At 44.0% G+C, this 22,724-nt stretch overlaps 1 protein-coding gene across 9 annotated transcripts in view; it reads left to right on the plus strand.

Annotated features, from left to right (window-relative positions):
• The first annotated feature begins 3,765 nt into the window (after positions 1-3,765).
• Positions 3,766-22,724, plus strand: part of Pigk (phosphatidylinositol glycan anchor biosynthesis, class K) — a 128,842-nt gene continuing 109,883 nt past the window's right edge. For 7 of the 9 annotated variants that reach the window (XR_003954336.1, XR_003954337.1, XR_003954338.1 and 4 more), the window contains exons 1-3: positions 3,766-3,908; positions 6,743-6,796; positions 12,166-12,257. Coding sequence is in view for 2 of the 9 variants with exons in the window: in NM_178016.3 (NP_821135.1) it covers positions 3,816-3,908; positions 6,743-6,796; positions 12,166-12,257 (239 nt within the window). In the remaining 7 variants the exon portion in view is untranslated. The remainder of the gene's footprint in view (positions 3,909-6,742; positions 6,797-12,165; positions 12,258-22,724) is intronic. The other 2 variants (NM_178016.3, NM_025662.5) reach the window with 1 other exon arrangement.

Below are 22,724 nucleotides of genomic sequence, written 5' to 3' on the forward strand. Positions count from 1 at the left end.
GGTCTGCTTTAATTATCCTTTTCTGTTCGCATCTTATTCTATTCATACAATTTCCCTTTAGTAAATTTAACCCTGCTCAAAGAAATATGTTAGCTGTTAGATATGACATGATTTAGCCAAATACTTTGGACTTTGGTTGTCATAGCAAATAAATTTTCCTGTGGCAATTAAACTATAGGGTGCAAAGCACATTGGAGGAATCTCAGAGATTGTGATTGGCCCAGATTAAACTCATCTTTTCCACACACATTATTTTCTAACATTTATGTGGTAGTCACAAAAGTATTTTTAATAGATGTATGTGCATTTGTCTTCCAAGTTGCTTCAGGTAAACATTTACCCCAGACTTTACCCACTCTACTTCATGTGGTCTCTGTGCTTGAAAGAATGGTAGTATGATGTATTCATTGGGATAGAGTAGATATCCAAAAGGTCTTTTGAATAGCTGGTCTTCTCTTGATCCAAGCTTAGTCCCCGGAACCTACATAAAAAAGCCAAGTGTGGTGGCATGCTTGCAGTCTCAATGTGTGGGTTACAGGCTGCTGGGGCTCACCAGTCAGCCTCCCTAAATCATTGAGCTTCAAGCCAATGAGAGACCCTGTCTCACAAAACAAGGAGGCTCCTGAGGAATGACACCGAGGTTGTCCTCTGGTCTCCATACACAAATGCATACATGTGCACATGTACTTCTTGCACACACACACATACAATTGCATACATACAAATGAATGTACTCAGGTGTGCTTTTCTAGAAGTGATCTGTCTCTTCTTCCAAGATATAAGTCATCACTATGTTCTTTTGGTTGCTACTTACTTCAAAGCCCCTCTTGCTTTTTGTCATTTTTCCTAAACTCTTTTTTTTTCTTTTTTTTTTTTTTATCAGATATTTTCTTTATTTACATTTCAAATGTTATCCCGAAAGTTCCCTATACCCTCCCCTGCCCTGCTCCCCTACCCACCTACTCCCACTTCTTGGCCCTGGCATTCCCCTGTACTGGGGCATATAAAGTTTGTAATACCAAGGGGCCTCTCTTCCCAATGATGGCTGACTAGTCCATCTTCTGTTACATATGCAGCTAGAGACAGAGCTGGGGGCGGGGGGTACTGGTTAGTTCATATTGTTGTTTCACCTATAGGGTTGCAGACCCCTTCAGCTCCTTGGGTGCTCTCTCTAGCTTCTCCATTGGGGCACCTGTGTTCCATCCTATAGATGACTGTGAGCATCCACTTCTGTATTTGCCAGGCACTGGCATAGCCTCATATGAGACAGCTATATCAGGGTCCCTTCAGCAAAATCTTTCTGGCATATGCAATAGTGTCTGGGTTTGGTGGCTGATTATGGGATGGATCCCCGGGTGGGGTAGTCTCTGGATGGTCCATCCTTTTGTCTTAGCTCCAAACTTTGTCTCTGTAACTCCCTTCATGGGTATTTTGTTCCCTGTTCTAAGGAGGAATGAAGTATCCATACGTTTTTCCTAAACTCTTAACACTGCTCTAAGCCACGGTTGACTGTCGTAGCAGTTTTCCAAATGCTCTCTATTCAGCACATTCTCCTGAATGGGACTGGTATGATCACCCCACTCTGAAGCTTTTCAGGCCCGTAGGATACACATCAAAACTCATCCCTGAACCCTCAAAGCCCCAAGGACAGGGGACATCTACTTACCAAGATAGCCTCCTTCATAACAGCCTGTATTGTGTTCTCTGAACTGCAAGTCCAATGTAACCCTCACCATTCCTCTGTTAATCTAAACTTCTTTCTGCTCTGGAGTGTGCACACAGGTTGCTGTGTTTGTCCTGACAGCTTTTCTGTTTGTCCTCAGCTTCACTGTGACTTTCTCTTCTCCTTGGAGGCTGTTCGCCACTGGCCCTCGTGGAAAAAGGGAGCAGAAGTGGGGGACCAGGGTTCAGAAAGCTAAGAATACCAATGCATTGACTTCTGGGATCAACTTCAGTGAGACAGTTCAACTTTATACGGGGCTGTATAGATCTTGGGGAGTGTGTGGGGACTTACAAGGTGGGTAAATGTTATTGGTGGGGGGGTAAGCCTGGGAATGCTTCATTTACATGAATTTCAAGAAGAACCTGCTGAGCAGGTTTCTCCTCAGAGATTTTGGAGGGTTACTGTGGATCCATCTCATATACAGTCACCAAACCCAGACACTACTGTGGATGCCAAGAAGTGCTTGTTGACAGGAGCCTGATATAACTGTCTCCTGAGAGGCACTGCCAGAGCCTGACAAATACAGAGGTGGGTGTTTGCAGCCAACCATTGGACTCATCATGGGGACCCCAATGGAGGAGTTAGAGAAAGGACTGAAGGAGCTGAAGGGGTTTGCAACCTGTAGGAAGAACAACAATATCAACCAACCAGACCCCCCAAAGCTCCCAGGGACTAAACCACCAATCAAAGAGTGCACATGGAGCGACCCATGGCTCCAGCTGCATATGCAGCAGAGGATAATTTTGTTGGGCATCAGTGGGAGACGAGGCCCTTGGTCCTGTGAAGGCTAGATGACTCAGTGTAGGGAAATGCTGTCAGTGTAGGTCAGTCTGTTGTAGTAGAAGCAGTGGGAGGGGTGATGGGATAGAGGGTTTCCAGAGGGGAAACATGGAAAGAGGATAACATTAAAAATGTAAATAAAATATCCAATTAAAAAAAAAGGGCTTTTGTGGGGAGTGAAGAGATAGCTCAGTGGTTAAGAGTACTGGCTGCTCTTGCAAAGGTCCTGGGTTTAGTTTTCAGAACCCACGTGGTGATTTAACAACCATCTCTGGTTCCAGAGGATCTGATGTCCACTTCTGACCTCTGCAGGCAATGCACACACATTGTGCTTAGGCATATATGTAGGAAAAATATCCATACACGTTACATAAAATCCAAAAACTAAAGTTGTTTTGTGTGTGTGTGTGTGTGAAACAAAAAGGACACAAAACACTTTCAAGCAAAACTGGCCATGGTAGCACGTGCTTTTAATGTCAGCACGTGGGAGACAGTGGTAGGCAGGTCTCTCTGTGAGTTCAAGGTAGCTTTAGGTCAGGCAGGGCTTCATAATGAGACCTTGTCTCAAAAAAAATTAAAAGAAATATTCAAAGAATAATTAAAATGGATGAGTAATAGTGTTACAACAAAAATTTTTTTCAAAATTAGAAAACAGAATGACCAGAAATACTGTATATTTTTTCCCTTCTGTATGGTGTCTGTGTGTACGTGTGTGTACGTGTGTGTACGTGTGTGTGTGTGTGTGTGTGTGTGTTTACAGGCCCACTTATGGAAGCCAGAAGCAGGTGTTGGGTGCCACCTCTTTCTGACTTGATCTCTTGAAGCAACATCCTTCACTGAACCCATTTTTTTTCCCCTGTAGGTTGGCAGTCATTAAACCCCAGTGATCATATTTCCATTTTGTCGTCCTTTAAGATTTAGAAATCTTGGACCACATAGCCAACTAACTGATAGCACCACACCAAAGGGAAACATCAAATATTGTGGATCCCCAAATTATCTTTTTAAAATTTCCTCCTTAAATATTGTGTCTATTTTACAAAACAAACCTAGAAACATAGCTGAGTAAGTAATTCTCCAATTAGGTTGCCCCGGCCACTCCAGAACCTGAATGGAGGAAGGTGTATGCGGTGGCAAACAAAACAAAACAACAAAATGAAGCAACAAAACAAAACAAAAACTAAAACAACTCAAGGCCACTACCATGGGAAGAACAAACCAAACCACACCCCCCCGTGCACGGCAGCGGCAGCGCTGCTTTACGGCACTCGCCCCGCCCCTTTGCTCTTCGGGGCGTGAGAAGCCGGCAAACATGGCGGCCCCCTGCTTCCTCACTCTGCGGGTGGCTACCCTGGCCGCCTTGGCGCTCTTGTCTCTCGGCAGCTCTGCCGCTGGACACATCGAGGTAGGCATCGGTGTCTGTTGAGGACCGACCCCAGGGAGGACCGTGTGACTGTGAGCGCCTCAGGTGCAGGACGCACGGCCCCTGAGGGCAGCCGCCTGCAGCGTCTTCCCTCCCCGGGCTGTGTTGTGGGATTCAGGACCGTCCGTCCTGAGGACAGGGACCGGACACAGCCTTTTAGAACGCCCTGTTAAGAGTGCGAAGCCAGCGGTGACGAGGGAGGAGGACCCGGTCCTCTGCTCCTGTGACAGGCAGGGCACGCGTGGGGACTGTCATGGCTTTGGTGTTTTGCTCCTCCGCCCTGACCTCCTCCTCCCTGAGGCTGCAGGACGTCTGGTTTCTTTACGATGCTGTTACCAGCGATTTCCCCAGCGACGCGACTTGGATTTCTAGCATTATTTTTTAGACCTGCTTGCCCGGGCGTCAGCACACACTGTAAAAACACCTCGTCCAAGTTTATCACCGAGGCTGCCCTAGTCTCCTAACTCAGCAGGGGCAGTTCTGGTTTAGTCTGTTCTCTGAGCTGAGGACGGAGTAACTTTTCAAATGCTGACCTGATCATGTCACTCAGGACCCCTTCTTGAAATCTCTTACACCTTCTTTAAATGTCTAGCTTTGTTAAGCTTTCAGTTTCACAAACCACTGGGACCCTTTTGCCATTGGCCCAATTTTTTTTTTTTTGGTCTGGAATTGTCTTTTCATCTTTTGGGTATTCGCCCAAAATGTCACTTCTGTAGGGAAACCTTCCCTTACAAAGTCATGTTCCCCTGTTACAATTACAGACCACATTTGGTGTCTTTATATATTGTGTGGTGAGTTCTTTGCTAACGTGTGTCTATTTAACTGGACAGTAATCTCTGATGAAGGCACGCACTGTGATCTGCTGTCATCCCCGACAGGATAGATGTCTAAGCATACAGTGAATCCGTAATTGTACATTGTAGTGCAGTGCATTTACATGTCCACCTGTATTAAACTCTGATGTGCTTGAGAGAAGATTGCATGCCTTTTGGTGATTTTCCTATCACCGTATTCCGTGGTGCTTGGCACGTAGAAGGTGCTCCGTTAACTAAATGTTGACTGATTAACGTTACATTGCTGCTACAGAGTTCTCAGTAAAGTTTCAATGGAGCAACAAGTTTGAGCCTAGAAAGGACGCTAGAGATTATTTAGGTCAAATCTCATTTTCTTTTGGAGAAATTCAAGCTTAAAGTGCAAACTGACTTGCCCCAGTGTCATGTACCGCTCAATTTTAGCTCAGGCCTTCCCATGCCTAAACCAGGGGTTATCCACAGTAGCACCCTGCTTGCTGCTTTGTTCAGTGTCTGGGCAGCTGTTAGAATGGTTTTGGGGGCTGAGGGTGGTTGTAGCAGTGGGTCTATTCTCACACTTGCCTGGAACTTTTTGTCTCTGAAACTTTCCTGCTAGCCACACAGCTGAAATCTCCATTTGTTAGGCAATCACTTTGTTGCATTCTCTGCTCCTACATTGTGAGTCTGCTACCAGCTCTGTAGATGATGAAGGGTGGGGGGTGGGGGAGTGGGGGTGGGTGGGTGTAGGTAAGCCAAGATGCTCTAAGGTATGCTCAAGTCAGCGAGTGGTAGGTAGATCCAGGTTTGAATTCAGACGTCCCAACTGCTCTAGTAATGTGCCCCAGTTAGAGCTTAGCTCCTGTGGGAAGAGGGATTGTAATGTTCACAATAACCCAGTTAGAGCTTAGATGCTGTGGGAAGAGGGGATTGTAACGTTCACAATAAACTACTGGTGCCCAAGAAGACAAGGAGCACAGTGAGAGCATGAGTCATGGTAGAGAAGATGGTGTGTGTGTGTGTGTGTGTGTGTGTGCGCGCGCGCGTGTGCGCGCGCGCACCGCAGTTTTAAATGATAACCTAATTTTTAAAAGAGATAAATTCCATACAGAAAGACTAAAATGTGACTTCAGTAATTCACTTGCATTTGTTTAATGCTTCCTAGTTTTAAAGCAAGGACACCCATGCAGCATACTTGTGTAGTTGTGTCAATGACGCTGGGGTGGGGTTGCTCAGAGTGTGTGGAAGGGGACAAGTGGATTTACTTAGTTCCCTACTTACTTCTCTGCACTAGAGATGAAAGTCTGGGCTGATGGTTGGTAGGCAAAGGCTCTGCCGTTAACTTATACCTTCGGCCCAGGAGCCAAGCATCCTAGTTAAAGTTACTTTGCTTAATGTGCAGCTGTCTCGGTTAGGGCTTCTCCTCAGGTAGTGCCTTAAATTAGGTAGGGCTTTTTGCACTGAGATAGGATCTTTTAGAGGTTACATTAATTGACATTTAGTTAATCAACATTAATTCCTTGTATGTATCTGTGGGTGTCAGAGGACAGCGTAAGGGAGTCAGTTTTCTCTACTGTGGGATTGAACCCAGGTCCCCAGACTTGGCAGCAAGCACCTTTACCTGCTGAGCCTAAAGTACTTGCTAGTTTATGTTTGATTATTCTGTTCGTAAGGCCAAGTACAGCATCTTCACAAGTGAACTTGATTGCTAGTGTAGAGAAGCCCCGAGGGGCGAGCGCTGGCTCAGTGGTTAAGGTCAGGAAGCTTTTCCAGAGGACCCAGGTTTGGTTCCCAGCACCTGTCTAGTACACCAGTCCCAGAGGGTCCAGTGCCTTCCTCTGGCCTGTGTGGACATACATACATACATACATACAGGCAAAGCATGTATGCACATAAGTAAATCTAAAAATTCAAATAAAAAGGTCCAAGAGTCCTAAATGTTGTTTACCCCTCTTTAATTCTGGAAAATCGTATGTTTTCATAAAATGTGTGTATGTGTGAATGGTCTTGTCTTTATCTGACCCACAGGATCAAGCCGAACAGTTCTTTAGAAGTGGACACACAAATAACTGGGCTGTTTTGGTAAGTATGCTCTTCAAACATATATCTTGGTGCTCACGTTAGATATGTATCTAAACAGTTTTGTGAATTGTGAATTAAATTTTTAAAAATAAAATTTATCCCTTAAAATAAGAATTTTGATAGAAAAAGAAAGCCCTCCCCCCTCTATCTTTTCTCCCTTTCCCCCTCTCTCCCCCTCCATCTTGTCTCCCTTTCCCCTCCCTCCCCCTCCCTCTATCTATTCTCCCTTTCCCCCTCCCTCCATCTCTTCTCCCTTTCCAACTCCCTCCCCCTCCCTCTATCTCTTCTCCCTTTCCCCCTCCCTCCATCTCTTCTCCCTTTCCAACTCCCTGCCCCTCCCTCTATCTCTTCTCCCTTTCCCCCCTCCCTCTTCCTCCCCCACCCCACTTTGTCTCTCTCTGAAGAGGGGACTTGTGTAGCCCAGGCTGGTTCAGACTCACTGTGCAGCTGAGGCTGGCCTTGAACTGCTGGCCCCCTTGCCTCTACCCCTGGTGTGCTGGGTTTACAGGTGTGGCCACTATAGAAAAAGCAGCAACTCTTTTTTTTTTTTTTTTTTAAACTTTATTTTAAATTGACAACAGCTACTAATATTTCTTACTTTAAAATCTTCTGCCAAGTGGTGATTTGTAAATAAATACAAGAATATATTTGAGGTGCTGTCATTACAAAAAACACTTACAAATACAGAATTATTTTAATGCTTGAAGTGAGTAATTATGTTTCTCTGTAGTACTAGTTTATAGATAACTATACTTATGCTGTCTTATTGATTTTTATGTTTGCAAGAAGTGATAGTTGTAGAAAATTCAAATCATGCAGAAAGGTGTAAGAGAAGAAAAGACAAATTGCCTGTGTGACTTTTACGTCAGCTACAAGGGAGGGAAGTTTTCCCGCTCCACATTCCAGAGTCAGTATCTGGGGAAGCCGCTCTCTCTCCACAGAGCCTAGAGCTGTTCTGTGTATTTGTGCATATGTGTCTCTCACACTGGGACTGTCTTCAGTCAGTTCTGCTGCATTGCCTTACCTACTGTGCCGAGGATCTTTCCTCATTGGTGGATATGTAGGTTTCTGGTGTTTTCCAAATGCTGTAAGGGTCTCTGTGTTGGGACTCATTGTATCATTCAGTTCCTGGATGCTGAGATCCTAAGTTGGTTATTTTGTTCAGAGTTATGTTGGACATTCTGTTTGACATTGAGGCTCTCACTCTGTAGCCCAGGCTGACCCCCGATGCATAGCAGTCCGGTTCCAGCTTCCTCAAAGCTGGGAATGCCAGCAGCAGCACCTCACCTACCTGGCTGTTCTTAAGTTTGTGAACCTGACTTTTCCCCTCAGGACGGCAATTCGTGGCGTTGGAGCTGCGGGACATGCTGTCCCAGGAGGCTGCGCTTCTTGTTCTGAGCCCAGCTCTTACTTCATTAGCTTTTCCTGTGTGACTGCTGCACAAGAAATCAGTGTGTGACTTCCCACAATTTCATTCCTGAGCATGGTTTGCTTACTGGCCTAGTGTTTTCTCTACTTTACATTTCCCTGCATGGTGTGAATTTATATCTTTAATATAATCTGGATCATGAGTTTGTGTTTGTCATTCCCCAAATAGAATGCACATAAGTTCACTTTTCCTGTATGTGGATCATTTTTACCACCAGAGTTCCATGTAATGGCCTCTGGTTAGGAGAAAGGCTGAGTCTGCTTCAGGAAAAGACAAAGGTTGTAGACGGTTCTGAAAAAAATCTGCCATTGGGTGCATATGAAGAACACAGTTCTGTTTCACTTCCATCTCTGGAGGCTGGAAAGTCCACAAACCTGGCATCAGCCTCTCTGTGTTTCAGGGATGGGGTGGGGCATCTTCAGTGAACCACCATCTCGCCAAGGACATCACATGGCGAGACAGAGAGTTTGCCAGGTCAGAACTCATTCTTATGAAACCACTAATGCTGTTGTGGGCCAGCCTGATGACCTTAGCCAGCCATCATTACTGCCCAGAGACCCCACCTCTAAATCTCATCAACACGAGAAGTGGGAGTTAAATTTTGGATGCATGAAATTTGGGGATCATTTTTAAATGATAGCAAGGGACAACTAGGAGAAAGGGGAGTGGAGGGGGAGGGTAGGAAGGCCAAGAAGGGAACAGAGACTGTGCCAGCATTGTCAACTGACACACTGGAAAAGGAAGGACGTTTGGGACCAGGACTTGTAAGAATACAGTGGGACCATAGAAGAATAGGAGAAATACAGCCAAAGTCCAACGTAAACATGAGACTGATGGCCGTCTCAGGGCTTACAAGGCTCGCTCAGGCCTGCTCCCTAAGAGGATGGGGCTATCTGCAGGTCATAGGAACAAAGTGCAGCTGCAGGGAAGATTCGTTAACTGCAGTTATAGCTGAGCGTGATCAAGTAGAGTAGGATAGCATGGGGTAACCCTGGGTACGCTTCCCACCACAGGAGACTTTATGGAGGGATTGAAGGACAGGAGAGTTTTCAGTGACTCCAAAAGTGACAGCCAGAGGCCAGGCTGTGACACCTGCTAGAAGGAAAGGCAGGCTCCTCAGTGACTGACCGCTGAGAACAGTTCTTAGGTGAGAACTGGATAGCAGCTGGTGTGCACACCCCGACTGCTACACAGTAGAACTGTTAGCTTAGGCTACACATATGTCAAAGTCTGTGTGGCTTGTGTTCTGGATGACAGTAAGGGTGAGAAACAGATTCTACTGCTGCATGGGACCTCAATCAATTGTGCTTTCTTAAATGGAAAATCACGAAGTTTGTCCAGGCTCAATTGAGAGTACCAGAAGTGGCACAGGGGAGATTGCTCAGTCAGTAAAGTGGTCAGATCCCCAGAGGCACAGAAAAGCTGAGCAGGGCGGGAAACTCTGCGCCTGCACTGAGGCTGGGTGGAGGCAAGGAGATCTTTGAAGCCAGTTTAGCTGAGTCCAGATTCAGTGAGAGGCCCTGCCTCAAATGTAAGGTAATGATTGAATGTGACAGCTAAAATTGATTGACATGTGACATCTACACACCAGCCATATCTGCCTGCGGCACACCTACCGTCAGCTAGGTTTTCAGAATTCCAAGTTTGTTTCCCAGTTTGAGCTAATCTGCTTTTGGTTTTGAGTAGAGGATGAGAGATGAGTGTGAAGCCTGCCGCCAGAGCGAGGCAGAGGGAAGCAGGGTTCTGTTCGGGCGCTTACCCATTTGGTATAAGCATTTCTGTGCCCTCTAATAAAGCGAGCAAGGAGACCATGAAGCCAGTCTTCCCCTCAGCGGAGGAGACCGTGCTGAAGGATGAAGGAGGCTGTGCCTCATCCTCATCACTGCTGTCCCCTAGTGTCAGTGTTAGCTTCCTTGTGTCATTTTAGAAGGTCCTGGGGCGGGGGCACAGTTGTACCCCACTTCCTCTTGTGAAAAAAATGGCTGGTTTAATGCCCTACATGAGTGTATTTGCTGGGTATTTGCAAATTTATATTAAGTTGATATTTCCTGGCATCTCTACTTGTCTTCTATCAGTACTCTTTCTATTCCTTGTTAGTTTTCTGGCTAATAATTTGCAGTTGAAAGTGAGGGTAGTTTCTTTTTCTTTTTTTAAAAATTTATTTATTATTATATCCAAGTACACTGTAGCTGTCTTCAGACACACCAGAAGAGGGCGTCATATCTCATTACCGATGGTTGTGAGCCACCATGTGGTTGCTGGGATTTGAACACAGGACCTTTGGAAGAGCAGTCAGCACTCTTAGCCACTGAGCCATCTCTCCAGCCCCGAGGGTAGTTTCTTATGATTACTAAATAACAAGCTGACACAAGGCTTTTACTTCACATAAAGTGCAGTGGAAATCCTGGCTTTCGTTGTGGTTAATTCTTATAAATTGTTTTATACATCTTCAGATTCTCAGTTAGAGGAACTGCAGGCTTTGGCAGTGACTTGTATCCATCTTACTTTGTTTTCACTTTTTCTTTACTTTTTTTTTTCTTTTCGCCAGTGCTCAGTCGGAAGAGACAGGAGGTCTTGTTCTTGTATTAAATGTCTATAAATATATCCATTTCCACACCTACTGACTTACTTGTTTTAATATGGTTAGACATTTCAGTGTGTCCCATTGCATTCTTGGATGATAATTCCCTTTAAGAATTAAAGAAATGACAACAGTTATACCCTCCCTCAGATTTGTCACTTGTGTTGTGGTCACAGGCCTATGGCAGGAGGCAGGAGTGTCCACAGCCAGTCTCTCTGCATGTCTCATTGGGGGTAGATTAAAAAAAAGTTTTCTTTGTGTTAAACTTAGATTTCCCTAGCAACTTAAAGGAGATTTTTCTTTTCAATTTGTATATATGTGTGTATGTGAGTGTGGGTTTGTGGGTGAGTACAGTACCCGTGGAGGCCAGAAGAGGGCGATGGCGCTCCAGCGTCTGAGAGTTACAGATGGTTGTGAATTTATCTTTCCTGGGTCCCGGGAACTGAACTTGGGTCTTCTTGATATTTTTAGTGATCTTTATTTTAAGTGAAAAATTTGGTTGACTTCTTGTAGTCTTCAGTTCTGTAACTTTATTTTTTATTTTTATCTTTTTGTTTTTTTCGAGACAGGGTTTTTCTGTATAGCCCTGGCTGTCCTGGAACTCACTCTGTAGATCAGGCTGACCTCAAACTCAGAAATCCGCCTGCCTCTGCCTCCCAAGTGCTGGGATTAAAGGCGTGCGCCACCACCGCCTGGCAGTTCTGTAACTTTATAACATAGCTCTTCCTGTGTGTGCACGAACCTATTTTGTAAGTTATATTTTGGTGTCTGTCTCACTTCCCACATTGAATGAAGCAACTAAATTAAGAAACAGATATTACAGTCAGGCAGTGGTGGCACACGCCTTTAATCCCAGCACTTGGGAAGCAGAGGCAGGCAGATTTCTGAGTTCGAGGTCAGCCTGGTCTACAGAGTGAGTTCCAGGACAGCCAGGGCTACACAGAGAAACCCTGTCTCAAAAACAAAACAAAACAAAACAAAACAACAACAATAACAAAGAAACATATTTCCTACCACAGGGTAGCTAGTCTGAGATTACAAATGTTTTCTCTGATCTAAAGAATCGAATCTTTTAGAAAGAAGGACGCTACAGATGTGCAGAAATGGAGTTGAGCTGTGTTGGGTTGGTATTTGTTTACATTCTGTGTGGACTGCTTTCTCCTCAGCTGGGTAATCTTATTTAATATCAGTTGTAAGAGCCTTTCTTTAGGGAGATTGGTTTTATTGAAAGTTTTTTATGTTCTTTGATGTTACTAAGTCTGAAATGCTTTCTTCAGGCATTTCCACATAGACTTGAAGTGCGGTAATTCTGAAATCCGTGCTTTGACTCATAAAACCATGTTTTTGTTTTACCTCTAGGTGTGCACATCCCGATTCTGGTTTAACTACCGACATGTTGCAAATACTCTTTCTGTTTATAGAAGCGTCAAGAGGCTAGGTATCCCGGACAGGTAAGCCATCTCAGCTGAGTTTAATTTAAAACCCTGTGAAGACAGCTCTTAACTGAGTTGATTTGGAAAGAGGTAAAGAGCCCTGATTCTCAGTTTTTGTTGTGGGACATACCATCACGTATGGCGTAGATGTTAACTTAGGGCCACAGTGCACATGAGAGCAATGAGCACTAAGGTAAGAGGATTTGGTAAGCTCTGGGTATCTCCTGTGGTTTATTAGGCGCTTTCCTTGGAGTTTTTTAATAGGTTACTATTTTAAGCAGAAAAAGGACTGATTCTAAACATGTTGATTTATTCATCAGGTTCTGGGGAGTGCTGTAGCCTTAGCTAAGCAGGAACAGGAAAGCAGATAGTAGAATGGGAAACTAAAAATCATGGCATGAGCCCAGCCTGGTGACAGGTGCCATGCTGCAGGCTGCTGAAGCTGGGCTCTGTGCTGCACAGTGGCCGGGATGTCTAGAGCTACTTTGTGTTGCTACTGCCTCCTGCTGCCCAGAGCCAACCCTGGCACCCTCAGCTTCTTACTGCTTCTTCTAGTACCTGTTGGAATGCCATGCTGGTAGGAGAATATAGGTTTGCAGTCGAGTCAATGCTGCAGAATGCCTGGAAGGACGAGTGAATGGGTGAAGGTCCCAGACCATGGAATTGGGATTATTACAGCGAGTTTGCTTCTGCTGCAACCACAGAAGGCACAGTTGTCTCAGTTGACGGTTGATTGATTCACTCATTGCCCTCATGGGAGGAGATTGTTCCATGAGCTTGCTAGTGAGACAAGAGTTTGAAACCTGGCTTTTGCGATGATTTTGGTTGTGACTTCAAAGGCTCAGTACCTGTGACATAGTGCTAATGTAATGGGACCATTGTAGGAATCAAGCCAGGAAGCAGAGGTAAATAAGGTGCTGCCGAGGCAGAGGACACAGTGCACGGCTTGGGGGTCAGAGGCGCTGTGTTCTACTTAGCAGATGGTTTCAGTCTTAGAAAAGCACAAACACACAGCTCTGTCCATACTCCATCTCACCTCGGAATCAAAGCAAGCACATGCTATTAGTTACTGCTTCAGTAGTGGCATCTAAGTCTGCGGAGGAGGGGACCTGTCAGGTATGCAGGTGGACTTCTCTCTTGCTGTCTGTCAGTGCGCCCTTCGCAGGCACACTTTGGTTTATAGCTTTGCCCTCTGTCCGTCCAGAGACTTGACAGTAGTTTTATTTGGAAGCGAATGGAATCGTGCTGTTGTGAGTCGTTAGGACACCCTGCTCTGGCCTGAGGAGATTTGGAGGGTCGCTGAGAAGCAGAAGGCAGTGACAGCATGTGCTGGTGTGTATGCTGAGTTTATTAAGTTTGCGCTTGAGGTTCTGAAGGGTTTCTTTTGAGGTGATTTCTATTTCAGATGCTTGTTTGTGGCTTTGATTATACAGCCTTTGTTCTAGACGTGAATTGGGGGATTCTGACCATAAGAATCTCATACTGCTTATTTTTTTAACAAAGAGAAATTAACAACAACAACAAAAGAGATGGTTTTGCTGTTAGTTTAGTATGGGAAATGTTTCTTTACTATTACAGCATTTACACTTATAGGTTTCTCTTAATGTACATTATCCTTACTTTATTTTACAATACTCTTTAGAGATTGGTATAATTATGCATATGATTTAAATACCTAATTAAGTCCTAAAAGGTATATTTCCATATTGAAGGCAGTAACTAGGTGGTCATGGAAACAGTATGAAGTAACCTTGCGGATCGACCCTTGGGTTTCTCACTTTCTTTTCCTAAGTACATGGGTGGCTGCTGTCCATTTTGTTTCTCCTTCCTGCCTAAGCCTTCCTGCTGCAGCGTCTCAGCAGGCTCTATGCACACAGCACCTGTCGCTCTCTAACCCCTCAAGCCCCAAGTCTCCCAAAATCTGACACATTCACATAATTAATTCCAGAAGAGACATCTGCACTTGACCTGGAGTGAGAGACCCAGGCGAGACCCAGGTGTGCTAGCAGAGTGTCTGAGGCATCAGCAGGTTTCCTGAGCAGAGCTGGGTCCCATCTGCAGGGTACCTGAGTGTGCGCTCTGCAGCATCTCCTCCTTCCCGGATCATCCTACACGCAGCTGTTAGACCGAGCTTCCTCAGATACCGTGGGTGTCCTCTCACGCCCAGGAGCACTGTGGGGAATCTGTCTGTCTAACCGACCTGAGCATTTCTAGCTATAACTGGTGATTTGCTAATTTGGAGTCACTGTTCAATTCGTTAGCTTGTTTTGGTTTCTCTGGCCTAACATTTGGTCAGTCATGTCTAATTTTGACCATTTATCTTGCCTAGACACTTGGAGTACATTGGGTTCATTTTAGACTCATACGTCTTGCTGTTTTCATTGTGTAGAATACTCTGTGTAGGAAGGTCACCCTGATTTCTGTTAATTGATATGTTAAAGCCATTCTAATTAGTTTGTAAAAAATTAAAGTCAATATGTTAATAGCGTTAAATTTTTGTTCTGTGACTAGTTTATACTTTTGTTTTATTGTGCAGAAAATCATCTTTATAATTTGTAATGGACAGAAGTAGTGGAACTATATAAATATGTTTTGTAAACAGTTTCTGATATCCTGCCATAGTAACAATCAAGATAATTTTAGTTCATGTCTTTGAATGTTCTTTCTCTTGTCTCCTGTCACTTTCTAACAGTTTCTTCTCATGTAGCCCTTAAACATGTAAATAATGATATTTGAATATAGATCCTCACACGTTCTGAACAATCTGTCCTTTTTACTTTGGCAGCTGATGTGTCTCACACTTTATGTGATATTCCTAGCGGAACAGTGTGTAAGATCTTTGTGTGTGTGTGTGTGTGTGTGTGTGAGAGTGAGGTGGCATTTAGTGTGGTTAGGAAGTTAAATATGCTTTAAAAAGAATAGTGATCCAGGTAACAGGGATGTTTTAGCCACTACCTTTTTGCTGTGGTGTTTAGAAAACAAAAAGATGAGTTTGCAAGCCTCAGAAGACCTTGAAGGGCGTTTGCCAAGCGTGAAGGAACATTCTGTCTCGATGTGTGCTGCATTGAGAGGTCTTTGGATGCTTGTTTCTTCCCCAACACCAGTGTGTTCCCCACTGGCACTGTCCTGGCTGGGAACAGGATTTTCTTGCTCCTGATCTTTAGAATCATCTACTCATGGATCTTTACTTTCACATGGCCTCGCTGTGTGTGGTAGTGGGGATGGTAGCCATGCCTCCTAGTCACCTGACCTCGCTGTGTGTGGTAGTGGGGATGGTACCCATGCTTCCTAGTCACATGGCCTCTGTGTGTGGTAGTGGGGATGGTTCCCATGCCTCCTAGTCACCTGACCTCGCTGTGTGTGGTAGTGGGGATGGTACCCATGTCTCCTAGTCACCTGACCTCACTGTGTGTGGTAGTGGGGATGGTACCCATGTCTCCTAGTCACCTGACCTCACTGTGTGTGGTAGTGGGGATGGTGCCCATGCCTCCTAGTCACCTGACCTCTGTGTGTGGTAGTGGGGATGGTGCCCATGCCTCCTAGTCACATGGCCTCGCTGTGTGAGGTAGTGGGGATAGTACCCATGCCTCCTAGGCAGATGCTTCATCTCTGAGGTTCATTCCCAGCCCTTCTACATTTACTTATTTTCTAAGGGAAGCATAATTATTTTGATTCGTTTTTGGATGTTGGCCTGAATAGAAGACAGCTTTCTCTCTCCCTAAGTAGCCCCCTTTTACTTTCTTTTTGTGTGACACATTGAGTTTGGTCAGAGTTAGTTGCATGAGCAGAAATAAGTTCTTTACCCGAGGATGGCTTGTGTCTATACCATTTATAAAATGTCTCTTCCTCCTTCGACCAACATTAATAGCCTGTAGTTACTCAGGGAGAAGTGGGCTCCATGGAGTCCTTCCAGCAGCCTTGGCAGAATGCTGATACACTCTATCTTGTGCATATAAGCACAGCTCTGTATCTCCATGACTGCTGTGGTCATGTCATGTCCAGAAAACGGTGCTCCTCCCACAGAACACAGTGCTCCTTGTTGCTCCTCCCACAGAATGCAGTGCTCGAACTCAGTGCTTCTTCTAAGAACACAGAGTTCCACGGTGCTCCTGCTGTCCCCCTCCTATGTGCTTTTTGTTCCCTTTCTGCGGTGTTCTTCCCCGAGTATTGGAAGAACGTCTGGATAGTTTTCTCTTGTCAGTTTGACACTATCTAGAGAACTTCAATTGAGAAAATGTCTTAATCAGATTGCCTGTAGGCATGTGTGAAGGATATTTTCTTTATTAATAATTGATGTGGGAGGGCCCAGCTCACTGTGGGTGTCCCCTCTTCCCCATGGGAGTTCTAGGTTGTATAGAAAAGCAGGCTGAACAAGCCAGAGCTGTGAGAGCAAGCCAGTAAGCACTTTCCATAGCCAGTTCTGCCTCCAGTCTGCACCCTGGAGCCCCTGCCTCGGCTCCCTGAGGGCTGTGGGTTGTCAGCCAAATGAAACCTCCCCTGCTTGGTTTTGATTGGTGTTGTATCACAGAAGGAAATTAGGACAAAGGAGGTGATAAAGATGTCCTGTAGGGTGAGCACCCCATGCTCACTGACTAGAGCCTGCACACTCACCAGTTAGGAGTCTCAGAGTGTGGTGCCATAAAGACGGAAACTTCCCCTTGAAGTAATTTAAACCAAGAGCAAGCCTGACCTTGTTCTGTCACCTCTGTCTGATGTCTGTCCCTGACAGCGCTTTGCTCCCTAGCACTGTGCTTGGCCTTGTAGTGAACCGGGAGACTAACCCAGGCAGGGCTTTCTGAGCGTCAGACTTTTCTGTGTATTAGCAGGCTTCTCTCCAACTAATAATGTATAGCATCCATTGAATTTAGTCTTACAATTTTCAGTTATTTTCAATTATTTCTCTCTTAAACATTGTTGGTAGAATGCTTTTTTCTCTTAAACATCTTTAGTAGAATGCTTTAGTTATCTTTCTTTTTATTCATATTTATAAATAATACCTTTCTCCAAACAGGCTTTTTCTAACTTTGATCACCACATGTGCAGTGGTGTAACTTTTGTAACTTCTGCTAGTAACTCGTTGAACTCTAATGATTTGATGATAAAATTATTTTCTCAGAACTATGCACAGCTTCTCTCTAAAAAATCTTTGTACCTAGAAAAAAATGTTGAAAGTCTCCAAAATTGAAGCTTTAAGGTAGAAATTGTCTCTAGAGCCCTCAGAATTAATAGTCCAACCAAACACTTTTATTCTGAGAAAATGCGTTCTAGAGGAAAGTGACTTTTCAGGTCAACATAGTGCTTGTGAAGTTCTTGTGTGCGCAGCCTCACAGACTTGATTTACTGTCGTAAGCAATGACTTAATAACCCTGAAAACTATGGCAGCCAGTCTTCAGAGCTCTCCATAACACCTTGTTTTTATTTTCAGTCTGGTACTCTCCTATAGTAACCTATTGGTGTTTTAGTGTTCTAGCTGGTTTTTCTGAGCATTGTAACAGTCCTTTTAATATAATGCTATTTAATGATTGTTTTAGCAATAAATGTAAGTCCAGTGTTTCCAGCTATGTAAAGCTAAGAGCGATGTGGCTCAGCAGAAAGACAGTTAGTTAGCTGTGCTTGGGGTGTAGACCTGGCGTCAGGCGACTTGTTTCCGTTGTTGCTTGTTAGTGCGTTAGGCCAGACTGCAGAGTGATGGCAGCAGTGATGACTTGGTGGCTTTTAGTTTAGGTTGGTACCAAACCAACAAAGAGACAGTGCAGAGTCTGTGAACCAAGGGTGTGAGTGGCTGGCTCACAGAGCCTCGCCCCGTGTTCCTCACTGCCGTGCACTCAGATGTGGCAATTAGCACATGGAGAAATTGGATTGGTCAGAGGCGTCCTGAGCAGTCAGCAGGGGAGGATGCACCTGTCACTCAAGCCGATTCCTTGCTGTGCCTGCTGCAACCATGTGCTTCATGTGCTCTGTCCTTCACACAGCATCCTCAGGCTTCAGTGACCTCCGAGATAGCCTGGCCAAGGTCATGGAGAGAGATGGGCCACATGCTTGTGGGTGCCTAAAACCCAGCTCTCTCTCTTTCTTCATAGTGTCTTGAATCAGCCTGTCATCTTTTAAAATCTGATCATGTTACTCTAGTATTAACTGACTTGGCTCTGAATACTTTAGTAGTATACCATTATGTAAATGGCGCACATCTTCTGTATCTGTCCTTCAGTTGAGGGGCATCTAGGTTGTTTCCAGTTTCTGGCTATTATGAATGAAGCTGCTGTGAACATAGTTGAACAAGTGTCCTTGTGGTATGGTAGAACATTTTTTTGGGTATATGTCCAGGAGAAGTATTAGCTGGGTCTTAAGGTAGAGCTATTCCTAACTTTCTGAGAAAATACCAAATTGATTTCCTGAGCAGTTGTACAAGTTTCCATTCCCACCAGCAATGGAGGAGTGTTCCTCTTGCTCCACATTCTTGCCAGCATGTGCTGGCACTATTCACAGATGATATGATACTATACATAAGCGACCCCCAAAATTCTACCAGAGAGCTCCTACAGCTGATAAACACCTTCAGCAAAGTGGCTGGATACAAAATTAACTAAAAAAGAAAAAAGGAAAGAACAAAACAAAACAAAAGAATACCAGTAGCCTTCCTTTATACAAACGATAAACAGGACAAGAAAGAAATTAGGGAAATAACACCCTTCACAATAGCCATAAATAGTATAAAAATACCTTGGTGTAACTTTAACCAAGAAGTTAAGAAAGTGAAAGATCTGTATGGCAAGAACTTCAAGTATCTAAACAAAGAAATTGAAGAAGATATCAGAAGATGGAAAGATCTTGCATGCTCATAGATCGGTAGGATTAACATAGTAAAAGTGGCCATCTTACCAAAAGCAATCTACAGATTCAATGCTGTTCCCATCAAAAGCCCAACACAATTTTTTACAGACCTTGACATTGACTTGGAAAGATAACCCAGAATAGCAAAAACAATCCTGAACAATAAAAGAACTTCTGGAGGTATCACCAGCCCTGATTTCAAGCTGTACTACAGAGTAACAATAGTAAAAACTGTATGGTATCGGTATAAAAACAGATGGGTTGATTAATGGAATAGATTCAAAGACCCAGAAATAAACCCACACCTACAAACTCTTAATTTTTGACAAAGAAGCCAAAACCATACAGTGGAAAAAAGAAAGCATCTTCAACAAATGGTGCAAGTCTAACTGGCTGTTTGCATGTAGACGATTGCAAATAGATCTATATCTAACACCTTGTACAAAAATCAAGTCCAAGTAGATCAAGGACCTCAACATAAAACCACGTACACTAAACCCGATAGAAGAGAAAGTGTGGAATAGCCTTGAACACAGTCAAACAGGAGATAACTTCCTGAGCAGAATGCCAACAGCTCAGGCACTAAGACCAACATTAATATATGGGACCTTGTGAAACTAAAAAAGCTTCTGTAAGGCAAAGGGCACCATCAATAGAACAAAATGACAGCCTACAGATTGGGAAATATCTCCACCAACCCTACATCTGACAGAGGGCTAATATCCAAAATATATAAATGACTCAAGAAGTTAGACTCCAACAACCCAAATAACCCAGTTTAAAAAAATGTGGTACAGAGCTAAACTGAGAATTCTCAACAAGGAATCTCTCATGGCCAAAAGGCAGTTAAAAATGTTCAGCATCTTTAGTCACCAGGGAAATGCAAATCAAAATGATGTTGCGATTCCACCTCACACCTGTCAGAGTGGCTGAGATGGGAAGGTGGAAGTTTTACACTGAGCTGTTTTCAGTGCTGCTTGTTGCCTGCTTCCAGATCTGATGGGAGCATGTCTGTATAGGCGGTGGATAAAACAGAGTGTTCCCCAAATCTATATTGATTTTAAAAACTACTTGGAGTTCAAGTCTCTGCAAGACCTTTTCTGTGTGGTTTACCTCTTTGGTGCCAGGGATCAAACTCATGGCCTCTCACATGCACCGTCAGCATCTGCAGCCACAGTCTCCCCCAGCCACACTCCCATGCACAGCTTTCCTGATTCTTTGGTTAAGCGAGATGTCTAGATGCTGTGTGAGGAAGTAACAGGAGAGCTTGACTTGTGCCTACTTTCTGTTATTGCTCTGTAACTCTGCTAAAGGCAGTGAACGTTCTTTATGGTAAAGGTTTTTACCTAATTATGTAACTGATTAAACTGGGCTGTAGAAAGGATAACTATTGGGAAGAAAGGGTGTTTTTGGTATTCTCAGAGTCATATTTTCTATAAGTTTGTTTCTTTTTTTTTTAAGAACCCTGAAAGCTTAGAGTCAGCTCCAGTGGGCTCCAGTTGTTAGTAAGAGTGAATATTCTGCCCATCCAGCATGAGTCTTACTCCCTCATGCCAGACTATGTCCTGCAGGACCAAACAGAATAGTTCTGGAAGACTCTTTCATCTCTCTTCCTGTTCCTGCTTCTCCCACACCTTCTCTTCTTCCTTCTCTTCCTCCTCCCCATACCTGGTGTCTCTCTTTTTCACAGACACACATACACACTGACACACACACACACACACACACACTCTCTCTCTCTCTCTCTCTCTCTCTCTCTCTCTTTCTCTTTCTCTCAGCCACACTCACAAGTACTCTCTCCCTGCTCACTTGCACAGGCACACACGTGCCATGCTGTCAGCTACAACAACATGGTTCATGTGTTCAGAGCCTTTGCTAGTTACAGTACATTTACTAATCTGTGATTTCAGCAGAGGTGGGCATAGGTGGAAGGGAGGAGATGGAAGTAAGTTATGGTCCTTTCAAAGGGTTTGAGCCTTGGATGGGAGGTATGAGAGTGAGCTCTCAGTATGTCAGACAACCTTGACATGTCTCCGTAGAAAGTGCCACTAATTATTTCTAAGGAATTTCTGAGATTTTTTTCCTGGAGGATTGATGGAATGTTCTTTCTCTAGAATGTTATGTCTGACGCTTTAGAGCGTTGAGAGGTCAGTGGAACTGACATGTGTGAATATAATTTGAACTCAGAGCAAAGATATTTCACAAAAGTTTATGTTTCTGAGAATTTGTCTAAGTATAAATGAGAGGTTATCAAATCATTTAGATGCCTTGATGTTCAATTCTTACACTCGTTCCTTAACTCACATCTAAAATTATCTTCATGACTAAGGCATGGTCAGGGAATTCAGATATGTTATTTTGGAAAACTCTATATTAGTTAAACCTAATTCACTTAAACTGTCCGTCCGTCCGTCCGTCCTTCCCTCCCTCCCTCCTTCCCTCCCTCCCTCCCTCCCTCCCTCCCTTCCTTCCTTTTTTTTTTTTTAAAGATAGGATCTCACTATGCAAGTTTGAGATTCTCCTGCCCCTGCATCCCTAGGTCTGGCTTACTGGTAGCCAGGTAAGCACAGTGAGCTTCTGACAGGTAGGAGCAGAAGATAACACAGTCTGTAAGGGATCCTTCACTAATACGTTTCTGAAGTTTCTTTTAAGGAGGAAATGGTCTAACCTCATTACACACACACACACACACACACACACACACACACACACACACACACACTCTCAGACACACACGTCTGTGTCCCTCTACTCTCTTATTATGCTCAGTAAAGATATTCCGTCGTTGCTTTGATCTGCTGATTATGTGTAGTATATGGTGCATAGATAGGAACGCCCTTTAAACCCCAGTGTATGAAGGGACCGCTGTGGTGACTGTCACTGGGTAAACTTAGCTCTTTGCTTCCAGCATCCTTTGCCAGTGCCTCTGCTTTCCTGTGGCCACTCTGTAAGTGGGTCTCAGTGTGTGACATAGATAGTGTGTCCTAAGGAGTGCAGTCAGGGGCTTTTCCAGTTCCTCACCCAAAACTCCTTTCTCTTTTATGTTCAATTTGGTTATTATATTCATCAGGATCTTATTAGAGGAGCCAAGGAACTATTCATTTCTTAACCCAAGTCAATTTTCTCTTTTTATAAAGTATAGTAGTTATTTGTATAATCTTATTTTATGCCATAAGCAATCCAATCTTTCTGTGATCTTTTTAAAACGGGGAATCCAGAAGTTCATAATTAAGGTAAAATTTTGTATCAGTTCTGGAACAAATACTATAGAATGGTTATGTTAAATTCAGGTCTGTGAAGACAGCCATGCCATTTAAAAATGCTTTGTTGAATTACATTTAATTGGGATTGGTCTGTGATTACTCCTATTTTGTCTTGTTCTTGCTAAATTTTTCCCTACTTGACAGATTGTTGCATTAAAGAGCAGGTCAGTGGCTCAGTGCACTTCATCCCTAGTGTTTGATGTATTCAGTGTTATTTAAAAATTAGTAAGGGAAGCCCGGGAGGATAGTCCAGTGGTTAGGCACTTCCCATGGGCCTGCATTCAGAATCCCCAGAGCTCACATACATGAGGGGTGGGCATGGTAGCCCACCTATAATTCCACCTGTTTACACACACATACATGTTTATGTACTACACACAGATACTCCTGT

The sequence above is a fragment of the Mus musculus genome, chromosome 3 (assembly GCF_000001635.26).
Source record: "Mus musculus strain C57BL/6J chromosome 3, GRCm38.p6 C57BL/6J".
Taxonomy (NCBI): domain Eukaryota; kingdom Metazoa; phylum Chordata; class Mammalia; order Rodentia; family Muridae; genus Mus; species Mus musculus.